Source organism: Oculina patagonica, chromosome 12, assembly GCF_052425735.1.
Source record: "Oculina patagonica isolate OP01 chromosome 12, crgOcupat, whole genome shotgun sequence".
Lineage (NCBI taxonomy): Eukaryota > Metazoa > Cnidaria > Anthozoa > Scleractinia > Oculinidae > Oculina > Oculina patagonica.
Window position 1 is genome coordinate 9461024 of NC_135769.1, and position 17391 is coordinate 9478414.

At 38.5% G+C, this 17391-nt stretch overlaps 1 protein-coding gene across 2 annotated transcripts; it reads right to left on the minus strand.

The window, feature by feature from the left end:
- Nucleotides 1–811: 811 nt before the first annotated feature.
- Nucleotides 812–15808, minus strand: LOC144631580 (uncharacterized). Of its 2 annotated transcripts, none has more exons than XM_078490032.1 (9): nt 15611–15808; nt 15444–15506; nt 9770–9856; nt 8820–8990; nt 8097–8256; nt 7472–7644; nt 6167–6473; nt 5704–5894; nt 812–1619 (listed from the first exon to the last, which is right to left on the minus strand). In XM_078490032.1, the coding sequence occupies exons 1-9, from the start codon at nt 15728–15730 to the stop codon at nt 1506–1508; spliced, it is 1386 nt and encodes a 461-aa protein (XP_078346158.1). In that variant the 5' UTR covers nt 15731–15808; the 3' UTR covers nt 812–1505. The 2 variants fall into 2 exon arrangements, with proteins under 2 accessions (XP_078346158.1, XP_078346159.1); XM_078490033.1 differs by having other exon boundaries at nt 5704–5891; nt 15611–15807.
- Nucleotides 15809–17391: the final 1583 nt, after the last annotated feature.

The following is a 17391-nucleotide window of genomic DNA, read 5'->3' on the forward strand; positions in this document are numbered from 1 at the left end:
ATGGATGTTCTACACTCTTTCAGAAATACGGAGGAACTGTTGTTTCAAAATGATAGTACCAGTAAATTAAAACTGGTGACAGCACCTTTTTTCTAACCTTCAAAGCTGAAATAATACTGGTACCTCAGATTTTGTAACGTGAGGGGGTTACATTGAAAAAAAAGCAAGTGGAAAAAGAACTTTGAGAGAAATAGTTATGAAACCTAGCCAACTTTAAATGAGATAGAAAAAATGCTGGTATGGCCTATTGACTTTTAATGTTGGAATAAGGTTCACGATGTGAGAGAAAGGCACGGTTACCTAATGGTTAGCTTGCTGGCAAGTGATTGAAGTTCAAATCCTAGCCAGAAACACTGTATTGTGTTCTTGGGCAAGTCACTTAAAATTCTTCAAAAGTGCAACTCTTTACCCAGGGCTAAGTTTGTCAAAGGTTGGATGACGCTATATATCCACCAGATAAATCGCTATCCAGTAGATAACTGTCTTACAAAACCTTCGTTATTAGCCACCAGGCAGTAATTTATCCGATGGATAGCGTTATCCACCCTTGAACAACTGGGCCCTGCAGGTGTATAAATAGTTACCAACAAATTTAATGAAGTGAGAAAACCATACTACTACTCAAGGTCCCTTCATGCATTACTTGCAAAAAATTTCAGAAGATTTTAATTTCTGACAAAAAGTGTCCAAAAATTAAAAATTGACCAAAATTTTACACGTCCCATGTGCATGATAGCATTATTCCCAAACTATAACCTTTCAAACCACTTAAGTACAATTACACGTATTATAACAACAAAAATATCGCAGATAAAGTTCAACACATCAAAATTGCTTTATTTTTTACATAACAATACTCTCGTCAATAGACAATCTTTTCTTCTGTACAGCATACGCTTTCAACAAAACAAACGAAAAAATCACAACAACAACAACAACAAAAACCAAAGAGGAAGAAAATGTAGCAATTTTTCAACCCACAGGCATCACTTGACTTGTTGACACATGGGGTTTGGGGGAAGGTGATATCAAATATCAACATACAGTTCAATTATTCTTGACAAGTTGCTAACTGTGCCTCTGGTCTCTTAAATTCACTGCGTGCACTTGAAGAGAAGCAGGCCTTGTTTTTCACACACTCCACCATTTTAACATCATTGTTCCCAAGGCAGCCAAACCACTTCCGTCAACACAATATTCCAATGTTATACATGAAGACAAAATATAAATTCTTTCTGAAGATTCCCTCTGAGATCTTTTCAACAGAAACACTTGTCCATAGCCTATAGTTTATGATGAAAGTCTTGTATACTCAAGGGAGAAAATAATGTGCAAGATTATGGTTGTTTAACTTTTCCAGTTGCTTGCTAAATTACTTGTCGCATGCACAGGATCCACAGCTTGTAACTAGGTCAGTTCTTGTAACTTTATGCCAAAAGCTCCATCAAAATCTTCCTAACTCACTGAAGGTTAGTTCCAAATATTTTATTGCACTCAAGCAGCTATTACTGAGGGGCCCCTCCCCCACGTCGTCCTCCACGGTCACCTCGTGGACCACCTCTTGGTGGGCCTCCACGCGAGCCCCTGCCTGAAGGTCCTCCATGTCTCTGGTGGTTATCCTGCAAGATCAAAAGATTTTGATAATGAATGCATTATAGTAACAGAAGTTTTAATAGGGGTGGCAACAGTTTAACATAACCATAACAGTTTGGCACAACAGGCTGCAAAGGGAAATCTTCGCCGTTTTTATTACAGCTTACAGCAGGTTTCACGACTTACCAGTAACTGAAAACCAGATAAACCCAGAACTGCAAATAACAGCCATGTCACCAGACAATGGCCAACCAAAGTTAACCTGAGTATCTCATGAAATCCAAACCATGGTCAAACATTGTGCAGTTCCAGAAAATATCCATACCCACCCCTTGGAAGGTCATCGGAAATTCTAAGGCGGTGGGGGTCCTCAAAAGCTAAAATTTTTAAAGGAAAGCATGGGGCATTACTGGAATTTCCAGAAGGGTAGGGGATTAAAACTAAATAACTATCCGTGGGAGGGGTATGGATAATTTCTGGAACAACACATTACATGTATGTCTGGCAATTTTTAAAAATCTTTATTTTGAAGATGAATTTAAATTTTCCTTCTATTATGTCCTTTTCAGGAATGTTGTTTTGTGTTGTGACAATTATGAATCAAATGTTTTAAAATACAGGAAATAAATTCAAAGTGTTTCTGCTTTGACTCAAAAAATGGTAACTTTATCATACATTATGTCCTTTGAAGAAATAATTATTTGCAGCCCTGTAAACCCAACAAATTGAATAATAAAATCAAAGGCTCTTCGAGCAACCTCATGGTAATTCGATGAAGTGGCGTCCTTCGCTTTGTTTTTCAAATAAGCGTTCAAGAATGTAACGGTCTCACTTCATTTGCCTTTAAATGCTTTTTTTTTTTTTCATGTGAGTTGTGTCAATGGGTCACTGATGCTTTGTGCTCTCCGGCTTCGAAGCGCAAATTCTATTTTTCACCACCAAAATAAATTGTAACCTTTGAATATGGTTTTTACTGTCTTAGATGCGATAAATGTGACCCTCCATATGAAAAGGGGGCTTATCGTAACAGCGTTTCAAGAGCGTTTTTGTTTGAAACGCGTTTGAAACCCGTTTCAAATGCATTTGAAATTCGTTTCAAAGTGTTTGAAACGCGTTTCAAACAGTAGGCGTTTGAAACATGGTGAAACGCGTTTGCATGTGTTTGAAACGCCATGCTTAAGATTATCATTACTGTTGAAGCATAATTTATTCAAAATGTGACAACGATTTCAGTTCAAATTATACAGTGTCTACAGTAACTGAGGAAATCAGAGAATGATGATGCTGTAGCAGGAAAACTTTGATTTGAGTAACATTTTCTCCTCATCAATAAATTAGCGTGATGCACACTTGTGTTAATTGCAAGAGCTTGTCTGTGAATATTGCATTGTGTACAGTTGTACAGTCTATAAAATATACTTACATCGTATGCCTTATCCACATCACTTTGTGTCTGACATGTTGAAAATATGTAACGCGTACTGTAAACAAACACATTCGCTGCACGAAAACTATATCACCACATATCCTGAAGCGTGTTTCTTGCTTTTGGACCATCTTGTCGCTTGTTAATTCCCTTGTAACTTGAAAAACCAAACTGAACAACACATTTAAACTGTCCGTTCGGTCAACCGATCGTTTTAACTTTCAAATCTTGACCGCCAAATAAAGTAAACAAAGTATCAGGTTTTACAGATCGTGTGCATTGTCACGTCTCACACATCAGGTTGTTTTCTGAAGACTTGAAATATATCACATTTTATCGAGATAATTTCGGCAAATAAGCGACATATTTCACTAAACTATAGATTGTAAAACGAAAACCTTATGTATGAACAGTTACATTTGAAACTGTTGCGTGTAAAGTAATTCCACGCCACGATTAATCACGTGCGGAACTCGTGTAACCTGATGCTTCAAACCACAAGCGGGGCGCTTTGAACGTTCAACAGCGATCATTTGAAGTTTCCGAGGTTTCATGAATGGAGAATGGCAACGCACACAGGAGAAAAGGAAACTGCAAATTTATGTTCCCTGTAAACACACTGCAATATAAATATTAAAAATTGTATTGATTGATCGATGAAAAATTCACTTTCGGATGCCAGATGACACGTTTTCGGTGAGTTGCATTCCTTCAAATGAAAATACAGTCGCCGCTGAGTACTCGAGCGGCACTATTGATTTAATTTTATACTCCTGTTAGTGAGAAATAATATCAACCAGCTGGCTTTATCACACAGCGATTTTGCAGTTAACAGTTCGAAAATTAAGACAGGTTATCAAAACTTCTGCGCTATGTTTAAGTTGACTGTACTTGCAGCCCAACTGCAGTAATTCAACAGTAAAATGAGCGCTGCTAAATGGCTGCCGCGGAAAATTATTTTGTGCAGTTAAATTGGAGCTAGTCTACAGTTTTCGCTAAATTCTGCAGAATGACTGCCATTTGAAAGCAAAAGGGCCGCAGAAAGTCAAAAACAACCTTTTCGCCGAGCTTCCGGCAACACGGGTAGACGTCATATTTTGTTTCGATTTGTTACCGGGATGTTCTGTGAAACCGTTCCAAAAATTACTATTGGGAAACTGTCATAAACAATGTTGTCTTCCTCCTACGTTTAGTAATAATTATGCTCAAATAATTTGGCGTTTCAAACCCTATAAAATGCGTTTTCTGCATTTGAAACGCTCTAAATTCAAAAGGTGTTTGAAACGCGTTTGAAATCTGTTTGAAACTGTTTGAAACCCGTTTCAAATGCGTTTCAAACGCTGCGTTTAAACGCGTTTGAGAGAAATTGCGTTAAGCCCCCTTTTCACATGGAGGGTCACAAATTGTGTGTTCAATTACTCTTCTGTCAGCACATATATAATATACATACTGGGCAGCGACTAGCCTCCCACGCAGTCGTTCTTAGGGGTGATCGCGTTACACTCCTCCCCGCGATTGCGTTACATGGTGTGTAACACAATCGCCCCTAAGAACGACTGCGTGGGAGGCTAGGCAGCGACAAGCGTTGTTATTTTTTGAACAGCCGATGAAATTTGAGATCTGCTCGCCTCAAAAAGATGAAAAACGGATGACGTGACACGAGGTGACGTAACACGAAACAGAAACGTGCTACGCAACTCGTGTTTTTCCAGTGAGCTGAAACGTTTATAAAATCACGTCACATGCAATAATAATTTTCTATAACAGTTTAAGCGTAACTATATGTAGTTCATAGGTGCTGTCAGTAATGTCACAATCTCACTTAATTTGCCTTCGAGTGTTTTCTTGCGTGAATGGGTCATTGATAGCTTTTTTTTCTTCAAATAAGCGTTCAATAATGTAACACAATATCACTTTATTTCCCTGTGAATGTTTTATTTTTCCATGGGAATTGCATCATTGATGGTTCGTGCTCTCAGGCTTCGTAGCGCGAATTCTATTTCATCACAAAAATATTTAAGTGTAACCTTTGATCCTTTTAAGCATTAAGTAAATTTGTTTTGTGAATATGTTTACTTTTCTGCCAGCACGTATAGCGTTATATTAAGCAGCGAATAAAATTTGAGAGAAAGATGCGCGTTTCTGCACGACTCAAAAAGATGAAGAACGGATGACGTGACACAAAGATGATGTGACGCGAAACAAAAACGAGCATAAATGTTGTGTTTACTAAAACGCGTCTTTGAATGTTTTCTTACGTGAATGGGTCATTGTTAGCCTATGCTCTGAGGCTTCGTTGAGCGAATTCTTTTCTCTTTTATCACCAGAGGATAAGTGTAAGTGATCCTCTTTCGATTTGTTTTGTGAAATTCAATTTACTTCCCTGAAAGAGAGAGACACTGGAACGAGGTTGAAGAATAATTTGTTTCTGATTGACATGTGCTGAATGTGTTTAAAAGACCTTTCCATCAGCACGTTTCTCGTTTAATGATAAATTAATTGCGGTTTGATATCAGAATCGAGTGAGTGAGTGAGTGTTCGAGTGAGAAAATGCGGCCCATAACATAACCTCATTACCATTCGGTAAAAACAGGACAACAGCTAATGTTATCATTACTCAAGAATATGTTTCTTCATGTAAATCAACAATACTTTTTAGCAAGACAGACTAAATGTACATGTACCTGTTGCTGTCCAAATCCCCCTCCTCTTCCTCCACGGGGAGGTCCACTAAATCCACCTCTGCCACGCCTATTTCCTCTCTCTCCAGGGGGCCCTCCTCGACGATTATAACCATCGCCTCTACGGAATCCACCTCGACCACCACGTCCCCCACGTGAAAAGCCATTAGAATGATGTACTGTGTCAAAACCTGCTAAAACAGAAAATTCAATGTAAATCAACAAAAATGCATTCTTGTTAAGTACTTGTAGATTTACCGTGTAGTGTGACCTGGGTTTACAGTTTGCAACAAGTCTCCCTGTAATTCAGTGGTACATTCAAAATCATTTGATCGATGTGTAGAAGGACGGATTGATTTCCATTGGTGACTCCGACTTTTTCTTGTCCCACACTCTTGACAACAGAAATTACATATTCTCGTGGCAACTTACAGTTCTCAAAACTCAAAAACTTCAAATCACTAACCAGTGTCATCTCCTTGATCAGCAGCATTTCTGTCACCCCCCTGTTCAACCCAGCCTTCATCTGCTCCTGAAGCACCAAACCCACTGCTCTCAGGGGGGGCTTCTTTAGTTGGTTTTTCGACAGGTGCTGGTGGCTCAGCTACAGTTTGAGGTTTGGATTCTACTTCTGATTCGCTAAGAAAATTCAGGCCATGCTCGTTAGATGCAAATGTTGCCATGTTTCCTCCTTCATTTGCATTAGATGTCGCAGTGTTTCCGCCATTTACGTGAGTGTCTGAGGGTCCATTAGTTGAGTCCACTGTCTGGTTCTATTCCAAGTTAAGAAAGCATTTCATTAGGCAAGTCACAAAACTTTAACAAATGAAACTAAAAATCTTCAAAACGTGACCCAGAAGACATCTTAAAATTTCTTCCAAAGCATTCAATTGTCATACTACCATTTTCGAGCGACCGTGAAAGGCAAACTTTTTTCCGCGTTGTTTCAAGGGTAAAACATTCAAGTTTGACTAGACAAACCGTCGCGTTTTTCAACTGAACCAATTCACGTTTGTGGCGTCAACATGTCAAGTTTGACAGCTCCGCCGGTGTGTTTCTGCACATGAAACAATGGTTTTGAAAACTTTTGCGTCGACTTTTTATATTTCTTCAATGAATGTCGACAGAAAAGGGCGGCTTTACATTTCTGGCAATTGTTGTGACAGCGATCAGCGATTGTTTATTTATTTATTTTTATTTTGAGAGTATTTTTTACGTTAATCAACGTTAAATGGTTTACTTGTAAAACGCGACAGTTTGTCTAGACAAACTTGAATGTTTTACACGTGAGAAAACGCAGAAAAAAGTTTGCCTTTCACGGTCGCTCGAAAATGGTAGTAGGAGGGTGGGAAAAGATTAAGACACAAATTGTTTTGTGCAAATCAAAGTAAGAAATACATTGTAAGCCAGCTGTAGCAGCATTTTGAACAAAAAATATAGCAAGCCCTGGGCCTGTCAATGAGAATTTTACATGTATTTTACAGATGTGCATGTCTGTGGCATGAAGCGAGGCATAAGGCATGCATTATGAGGAATGATGGCAATGATTATAGGACAGCAATGAAATCTAGAACATTGAAATGAAAATTGACTGTGAATTAAAATGGATTATTACCCTGAAGTAAAATAACAAGATTACAGGACCTGGTTATTCCAGTAAAGGCATCTAGACTTTCAATCGAACTCTCCAAAGGCAAAATAAGGTAAAAATATAGTAAGAACTAAGGAGAAATCACATCCTGAACTGTAAAGCTCACATTAGTACACTTACTTGAATTAGTTGAGCATTATCATCTCCAGATCCTTGCTGATCCTCGTCATTTTCACCTTCGACAGCAGCTTCTTCTTCTGCTTCCTCCTCTTCCTCCTCCTCCTCATCTTCCTGTGACTGCTCAAAATAGCCACATTTCTTGATCGACGCAACCAATTCATTGAGTGCTTTGTCTAGTTAGAGTTAAGGAAATAGTACCTGTTTGGAACAAACTTGTAGACACTGTGACTAACACGAGACACAGAAGATGTATAATTGCAACAGTATGTTCCAAAACATAACAATGGACAATAACTGTTGACTCAAAATGAAAGAGTTGTGCGATACTTTTACAGCTTTTTGCCATTTTTTACCATCAACGCACATCAAGCACGAACACACAACTTCAAACATCCATAAAATATTTCATTCTCTGATTTCATTTTTTCAATTAATGAAACGTTTCTTTCAATCATGTGGTGAAGTGTCATGTCAATTAAATTCATTGAAGGAATGTTAACGTGAACATTGGAACCTTCAGGCCGATGGCCATTCACACATCAATTGCATTGGTTGTAATGAATGAACATCTAGTCAACACACACAGACTCAATCAACAAATTCTGCAAAAGGAACTAAAGGATACATGTTGTTCCTACTACAGCCTCTGGACTGGCATCCAAAAACTTCACAATATGTCGACTGGCTGCCATTTGTTGTTCCTTTATTGGTTCATCTCCATCTGCATTAGGGGTTATCAGCTTGTAAAACTCGTCAATTTGAACAAAATTCTCCTCTGACACGACCTAGAAATTAAAAAATAAGTTTAATTTGTAAAACTACATATTTAAATTATTGTAGGTTCTCTCACGCACATGCCATTTCCAGCATTTTGACGTCATTTCCGAGTTGTTATATCAGGTCTTTAAGGCTTTTTTTTACTATTGTTACACTCAGATCGCAAAAAAGTACCGTAAAGATCCATGAATAAGCCACACCTTTTTCCTTTAAGTTCAAGTAAAAAATCAGGGGTGCAGCTTATCTCTGGAAACATCGCTGGTTGGAGTTCTAAAAGGCCTAATATTCATAATTAATAATAACTTTTCAAGACGTCACTGAATAAACATATAAAAACCTGAAAACTTTGTTGTTGTTCACTGCCTTTTGGTTCCTCTACAAAGCTGTTTGCAGAGGAACACTTCGAAGCATGTCTTTCGGCCGCGTGCAAGAAAGCACCAAGATTAACGATTCACTTTTTTATTGACCTTCACAGCAAATGCACCTAGAAATTAATTGTTTGCCCTTGTTTGTTTTCCAATAAAAACCATGATTAAGAGGCGGAATAATAGTAAAATGAACTTAAGCTTACCACAGCTCCATTGGTGCCATTCAGAAAATCCACACGCACATCCTCTGACAAGTTGTCCATCAACGCCTGCAGTTCCAGCACCTGACACACCTTGGAGATGTCACCATCACGCTGTGCCGCAACCATGGCTGCTTGATCACGCTTAGCCATCTTCTTCTGTAGTTTCACATGCTGAAAAACATGATTTTTCAGTTAATTCTACAATCAGTGCTAAAATTGCCTAAAATTGTGTTACCAAGCCCCATTGAAATAACTGAAGATTGCAGTGCTTCTACTCGGAGTAGCACAGTCAACTCTCGCCTTGCAGACACCCCGCTAATGCGGACATTTTCTATTACAGACAAAATCTAGATCCCTGGCAAAAGGGGGTTGACAACCGCTATTACAAAATCTCGCTACAGCCGACACTAAATGACACCCCAAGTGTGTCCGCTTTAACGAGAGTTGACTGTATAAAGGAATGGGCGTGACTCTTTGCCACTCAGATCGTGAAATGAGACTTTTTATTTTTTTCATACATGAGGTATAATCACACTAAACTTATTTTTGCTAAATTAAAAAGTGTTGAGACCAAGAGGATTCAAACCAGGGTCACCAAGTGGGAATGATATACACTAAGCCACTGACAACCAGCTGCCAGAATCCTGATTTTTTTTATAATAAAAATCCTAACCCTATTATAAAAGCTAACCGCAAGCAACCCAAGCTAAAGTAGGCTAACCGGAGTGCTTGTTTGGCTAACACAGCACTATTTAGGCTAACTGGAGTGCTATTCAGGTTAAATGCAGTGCTGTTTTAGTAAGGAACAGTCTTGGTACATCTAAATTCCAAGACAACAGTAGAACCCCCTAAATATTTGACTAGCATTGTACTTCTGCCTTGGAGTTTGGCACAAAATGTTGAAGGCCCCTCTTCCCAATGCAGCATAATTCATAAATCTGTTCACTTACGTCATTGCAGATCTGGGTGATGTTCTTTTGCAGATCCCTGGCAAATTCCAGATTCTGTTCAACTTGGCCCAACTGGCTGACTGCAAGCTGAAACAAAACCAATAAAATTAACAGAGAGCATAATGTCACGGGTACCTTGATGTATATTGAAGCTCTAAGTTTCTGATTTTGGCATATGTTAATCATAACATGTTGGTACACTTCTGAGAATCAAATGAGTTTGGTCAAGTCATGGGTCGTATTTCGGCAAGGCAAAGTCAAACCAAAATACCACCCACCAAGTTAAGACCATTTTAGTCATCATGGTGACTAAATTTTGGAGCTTTTGACTAAATTGGGACCGAAGTTGCCAGCATGGCGACTAAAATTGAGAAGAAGGATTGAAAGCGTGAGCTTAATTTAGCGACTTAAATTTTTCACTGCCGACGAAACTTGAGCAGTCGGTGGCCAAATGAAAAAATTAACTTGGAGTATTGAAATACCTATGCCACTGAGGTGTTCCAAAAAGAAATGATTTAATAGCATTAAACCACTGTACCCAAATACAGGCAAAACCTGGCAATATCAGGTCTTTGACTCAATTTTGTGGCAAATCAGGGAAGCAGACAAGATTTTTGAATGGCTATTGTTGAGTTTGGGAATGGCAAAGCGACAAAATCATGTAACTTCTGAAATCATTGCTGTGGTGTTTGCGTCAGACCAGTAAACATGAGTACCATTTGCTTTTGCTTTTTTAATTTATTTTTGACACCCTTTTGATGGTTCTTTTTGGGAGGCGCAGTGTCCTGATGGTTAGCGTGCAGGACTCCAGAATGAGGGGTCTGGGTTCTTGCATTTTCATTGGCCAGTTCAAACAAAAGCCATAAGGAAGTGGCAAAAAAACGTTCAAAAATTAACAAAAAAAACTTTGTCAAGAGGCAATGGTACAGTAGGCAACACAGTAAATATTTACTGTAAGGCAACCAATTAAATAGCATGCGTCGCAGACAGTCTAAACCACCAGTATAGTCTGTCTGCCCAACAGCTCCCAAAAGCTTGTTCTGATACAGGGTGTCAAGTGACAAACGGCACTTAGAAAATAGGAAAATAGGAATGACAATGTCCAAAAAATAGGAAATAAATAGGAATTCTCACCCCAAAATAGGAAAAAATAGGAGGATTTCTTTGAGTTCTATCCTCTTAACACTCCCAACAGCAACTTTGTTTCACAACCCAACGCTTTAATATTTAACAGGTACAATGGCATACATCCACAATGTATTGCCGTATAAACAAATGTTTCAAAATGTTACCAAGCACAACTCATCCTACAACAATTACCAGATTCCAAATTTCATTAGATACTTCACAAGATGCATTTACTTTAAGTCATTAGACCTTTAAAACTGTGAGAATGAAAAGCTCATTTTTTTACAAACCGAAACAATATAATTTTCACTTTCACCAAATGTATGTCTTTCTTACAATAAAAGCCAACCACGATTTTGAAAAATCAACAATCAAAAAGTCCAACACTATACTGTTTTGGCTATTTTAGCAGATTGGGTAACCTTAGCTTTGCTCTCATTTTGGCAGCATTTGCTGTTGAGGACATGGCCTTTTCTATCAGTCTGTGCTGTTTGTCAGTCGACAGTTTTCTCTTTTGTCCTATTTTCTCCAAGCTTTGCATTGCTTGGTCTCGCTTGGTCTTAGCAGTGTCAAGCATCATTGTGGCTACATTAACAGTTTGTTTGTTTGTTGACAGCTGTTGCTGAAAGGGCATCATTAGTTCATCAGCCGCTTTCAAGTCTGCTTTTACTACTTCTTCCTCTCGCATCAGAGTATCCTCACTATCTTGCATGCTATCAAAAGCAATGAGAAAGTCTGGGCATGAGTTTCAGAAGAAAATCACTAATAACGGCTTCAAAGCGGTCTTTTTTGACATGAAGTTTCAGTTTTTTATAGAATTTATCAATTTTATTTACAATTTCATTTCAAATATTTCACAATGTTTCTGTGTACCTGAAAAACCCCTAAAAAATAGGAAAAAATAGGAATTTCATGAAAAGATAGGAGAAAATAGGAGGCAGGCCAAAAAATAGGAAAAAATAGGAAAAAATAGGAACTTGACACCCTGCTGATATTCCACAGGTTTACAAAGATCTGTGTATACATTTCTGATTGGCTCGTTTCATAGTACTTTCAAACACACTTTGCGATTGGACAAAATCATATGAAACTGGTCACGCAAGACACGCAAAGCTAAAAATAAATTTGTTCGCAAAAACTAGCCAATCAGAAATGAATACACAGATCTTCACAAAACTGCACGATATCAGAACAAGCTTCTGAGAGCCTTCGTGCAGATGGAGTATACTGAAGATTATGTGACATGTCCGGCTACAATGCAGGCTATCAATTAAACTAGTAATAGTTCTCACTATAAAGCTGCCCCCGCCTTTTTATAATTTGTTTACAGCAATAATCTAGGATTAGTGGAGTCTTTTTGTCGCCTTTATTGATGCCGATGGACTACACAATTAGGCTTCTTTTTTTACTGTACCATGTACGTCATGACATTGTTTGCTGCGGAATTTCTTGTGTGTGACACCGTTGTGTCCTAAAAAAAATAAGCTTATTCCCGGGCTTATAACATTCAAAATTAACTTTAATACTAACAATAATTTCCAGGCCAAAAGCCTTAAAATTCCACGAGTAACAAATATATATGGCACAGTTCAAAGATTCGAGAAAACAATTTTTGATCCTTATTCAACCCACTCTTTGGATCAAATAATCTGACAGTTTGTTAGCGAAACGAATTACCTTGTATTACATTTTTGTTTATTACTCGTTGTAAGGTGTATACGATACAAACCCCCGAAAGCAAACGCTGACGCTCGAATCAGCTCTTGGAACACACGTAGCCAAGAACACGAAACCAATACACCGATTTCACAAATGGCGGACGCGCGGAAAAAAACTGGTACGAGGCATGAAAACGAGGCGTTTTAGGATAAACAGCTTTCGTGTTACAAGGGGAAAAGTGAAAAATACGCGAGTTCTGAAGTTTTTGTTTGTTAAACGGGGTAATAGACCGTTTTCCTTCCAGGTTTTCGAGATTACGGAATTCTTAACGAGTTTACAGTCTAGTAATTATTCTTGTTTCTGTGTTGCAAGAAGAAAGGGACCGTAGATCTGCAGGGAAACAGAGTTAAAGTTTTGGTTTTCCAATAAGGAGCTTCGACGGCTGTTGGCCGGTAAAAAATTTACACGGAACGATATTGAAATTAATTTTCAAACTCTGTCAAGGTACGTTATTTTCCAGACGCTGTTAAGGTATGTTCTTTTCACTTTTGTGAAAGCAAACAATTCTAACTCTGTCTCCTTGCGGATTTAGTAGAGCACGAACTCTGGCTTTGAATGGGAACTTGACAAGTCAACATTCAACTTTGAGCCACCTTGACCGGTCACATTTCCTTTAAACAAATTACTATTATTCTCTCGCTATTTAATTATTTTTATACTTCGCAAAACACCTTTGCTGTGCTATGGCAAATCGTTAAAATGTTGACAAATACTGTAACAGACGAAGCCCAAGACTACCGGTATTGAATTCCAATGGTATGATATATATGTTTCTTCTTTGTAATAAACCCTTATATTTGAGAATACTTGATAAATGAATAAAAATCGCTTCCAATAATCTCAGCTTTATATAAATTAAAACGGAGGGCACCTTCACTCACAGTGTCCTGTAAAGCTTGTAAAACGAAGCGAAACCGTGAATATTTGCTCTATCAGTTGGACCTTCGTCGTGGTTGTCTAGCACGTGATTAATTTCTTCCTGAGATCAAACAACTTCAGTCGTCCGACACAGCAGAAGGAATTCCAGAGTAAATAGCATTGTTATTGACTTGAGGAACATTGTGATGATCTTGTTCACTGAAGATTGTGTTGAACATTTACTGTCCGCTTCACTTAATGTAACTCCTTTGGTTTGCGTGGAGCCAAGTGATGTTTTATGCTTAATCGAATTAGCCGCTTTAGTCTGTCTGAATTATTTGAATACAATTTTTTTCTAAAATGCAAGAATCTACTAGCCTACTTAGTCCAAAAAAACTACTAAGTCGGTTGAGAATAACACATTTTTATTGATGCATTTCAGGTACTTAATGGTATCACGTATGGTTATTTTACCAGACAAAATATAAAGAAACCGGCCCGAAAATCCATTGTTACACATTTTTTCACAACGTACATGTATGTTGACACAGACAATTGCGTGTTTATTTTCGTAATTCTTCAATGACTTACCAAAATCCTTAAGAAAATGTGTACACTCGTCTGGATACCGGAGCTTTCTTGATATAAGTCTGAGGTTTAACATCGTTGGCGACCCACCGTATTTCAAGCCATGTGAAACCCAGGGTTTTGCTTACAACCAGAAACAAAACAAGATATTTGGCCGCGAACTTATTTCGAACTCGGTAATCTCGAAATCAACCTAGAAAACGAGCTAATACCCCCATTCAACGGAGGAGAGCTTCAAAACTCCTGTAATTTTCACTTCTCCCCTTGTAACACGAAAGTTGTTTATCCTAAAACGCCTCGTTTTCATGCTTCAGAACCAGTTCTTTTCCGCGCGTCCGCCATTTGTGAAATCGGTGTATTGCTCGAAATCTTTGGACGTATTACTAACAACTGCTTCAAATATCACTTAAAGCAGAGAAACCGCTCGAACAAATCTGTGAACACGCGTAAACCAAAACCCCAAAAAGGAAATGCTGCTAGAAGATGGCGAAGCTCGAAGGTGACGAAACGCAACCTCATGGTTACAAGTACCCGACACCACCGTGCGCTCTTGCTAAAATTACACGAGACGACCGTGCGCGCCTAGTTTTGTCAAATCGAGAATGCTTTGCCCATGACAAACACATTTCTTACTTTTTTAACAAACAGTCTTTGTCCTTGTATGTATATACCCGGGGTCTCCTAGGGTGCCTCCTCGGGTTTTGGCCTCTGGGCCAAAACCCTGCGGGGGCAATTAATTAGTATTTTAATTGAGCAAGTATCAATTTTGATTGACAGACAATAATTTACCAATTGCTAGAGAAGATATCAGTTAGTTTCTGATAATCAGTTTGAAGTTAGGCTGGGAATATAAACATAACTTTAAACACTTAAAAAAAAAAATCAAAATATTAAGTACTATTATTAATTTTATGAACAATTTGTACAAATTTCAACAGTTTTCGTTTTGGTAAGAAACAACAGTGCAAAATTTAAAGGTTTAGGAAACATAATGTAATTTTCTTATCGTTAGCCAATAAATATAACAAAGAACGGAGATAAACCTTGGATGATGTCACACGGTTGCGCAAAACCGCGTGTAAAAAATGTCAGATCACGTATAAAAGTACGACAGAATTTGACAAGATTTACCAACACAGAACTCCCAATGCGACATAAATTCACTTTCCACGGTTTCAAGTCTTCCGATAAACACTTGAGGATTTGTTAAGTTTAAACAAAGACAACGGACGTTACAGCAAAACTTCGTTCTATGAAAGAAAGCACACCTGGCAAGCTGATCGAATGAGTCGAGGACGAATGTTTTTCACCGTTCAATTCGCTGTTACGTTTTTAGCCCACAAGTTAAGTTCTAACTGAAATTCGCCTCTAATAAACGTACCTTTTGATCTTCATTCAGCGTTTCCCCAGCATCTACCAGTTTCTTGTAGGAATCAAGCTTTCCCTGTGAACAGAATCGAATTGTTTCCCGTTAAAAATGTCATGGCGTGGCCGACGAAACGGCTGACACGAGTCCGGGATCGCTTCGAACAAAACCCCAAAGCTCACCTTACGCTTCTCCAAATTACGAACTTTCTTCTCCAAGAGGTTCAAGACATTTTTGGGTAAGTCGTTGTTCTCCATCGGCGCTGTGATCTGCATGGAAGATTGCGATGAAGCGCTTGGCATAATTCTACTCACTGATCCGAGTTACAAGCTCACTGCTGTCTGTCTTCTGTACCATGTGCTCCAAGGCGCTCGCGCGGTGACGTCATCACCGCTATTCTCAAGGGGTGCGGTTGCTTCGATGGCATCATGGGAAACATCGGGAAAACAATTGGAAACCTGTTTACTTTATCTTATGGGTTTTTTTGTGCTATTTACGTACTTTAGATTTTAATTCAATGACACTGTACTGTTCTCCACGCCAAATCGGTGTTGCCTTTTCGCGAGCAGGTCGTTGGTGGTTTTAGTGTTATGCGACGTCACGCAACACCTCTAGTCACGCAGGCCGACACTGCAAATGCAAATGAGCTCAATCACGCTTACAAAAGTGAGAACGGTCGGTATAAAACCGGTCGGTATAAAACGCAGACCATGCAGAGACTGCAGACCGTGCAGACGGTGCAGACGGTGCAGACTGAGTAATTTTTTTTTCTTCTTTTTTTACATTGTGTTTTACAAACTTTTCATGAACGGTTTCCGAAGTTCTTTTGAAATTCGCGAGGTTTGCTACGAACTTTAGGGGGAATTTCATTAAGTAGTTGTCAATCAAATTACGAACTTCGAAACGAAATTGTGAATTTCACGTGCAGCGAAGTTGAAAGGTTGAGGAGTTCGCAAGTTGAGAAAAAGTTCGTCCACTGTTTGTTTAATTTGGTGAAATGGCAGGACATCAACGGATAGACTTGAAAAAGCGAACGACTTTTAGAAAGTCTAATCAACGGACTAAAAAGCAAGGCGGCCCTGAAAATGGTTTGTGAATGTTACAACTGAGCGAGTGAGTTTCCCAATGTCACCCGACACCCGACTAAAAATAGATTACAAGTTCTGCCGTGTGCAGTTTCGAAGGAAAAAATTTCAACAAATGAACCGGTTTAAATATAAAAATACTGTTTGTGTGTGCCGTAAAAATCTTCTAAAGAGAAAAAAACGTTTTCCTTCTTGAATACACATCAGTTTGGAAAATCTGCGGAAAACCAGAACTTTTCAATTCCGTGTTGTTATACTTCTGTGTTTACACAACACGCAAGTCACGCCATCTGTCCGTTCGTGATAAACTCTGTTCCTCTGAAATAATTTATATTTGCAAAAAAATAAGCTTTGTTAAATTTTTTCTTACTAATAAACAACACTTGCTTTGGAGCAATTGAAATGGTTATTTATTTATGAATTACTTATATTTTAGTATTAAGGACAGTGTAAAAAATTTTGGGGGATTTCTCAAGAAAACCCTGTATTCCCAAAGCATAACTACCAACCGAAGCATTTGTTTACGTTATAAAATTGAACTAGAATCCTGAACTTAACAAATAAACTGCTATATCCGACCAGTTCGTTTTACCTATAACTTAAAATGTTCCAATGTTTACAGTGTAAAGCGCTCTCTGACAGTAGAAGAAAACTTAACAAGCTGGAAGCTAAATAAAATAATCCTTGACCTCGGAAGCCAACTTTAGATGATTTCCTGCCTTCCTGGACTTGAAATTGCCTGTCCTTGTACCGTGAACGGATTCATTTCACCAAATTAAACAAACTGGACGAACTTCTTCTCAACTTGCGAACTCCTCAACCTTTCAACTTCGCTGCACGTGAAATTCACAATTTCGTTTCGAAGTTCGTAATTTGAT

Excerpts from the sequence above, each read along its gene's own strand:
- LOC144631580 (XM_078490032.1), bottom strand. The coding sequence starts at position 15,730 with ATGCCAAGCGCTTCATCGCAATCTTCCATGCAGATCACAGCGCCGATG. Across the intron at positions 9,857-15,443 it reads CGCTGAATGAAGATCAAAAG|CTTGCAGTCAGCCAGTTGGG; the intron begins GTACGTTTATTA and ends GTTTTGTTTCAG. Across the intron at positions 8,257-8,819 it reads ATGGCACCAATGGAGCTGTG|GTCGTGTCAGAGGAGAATTT; the intron begins GTAAGCTTAAGT and ends TTTAATTTCTAG.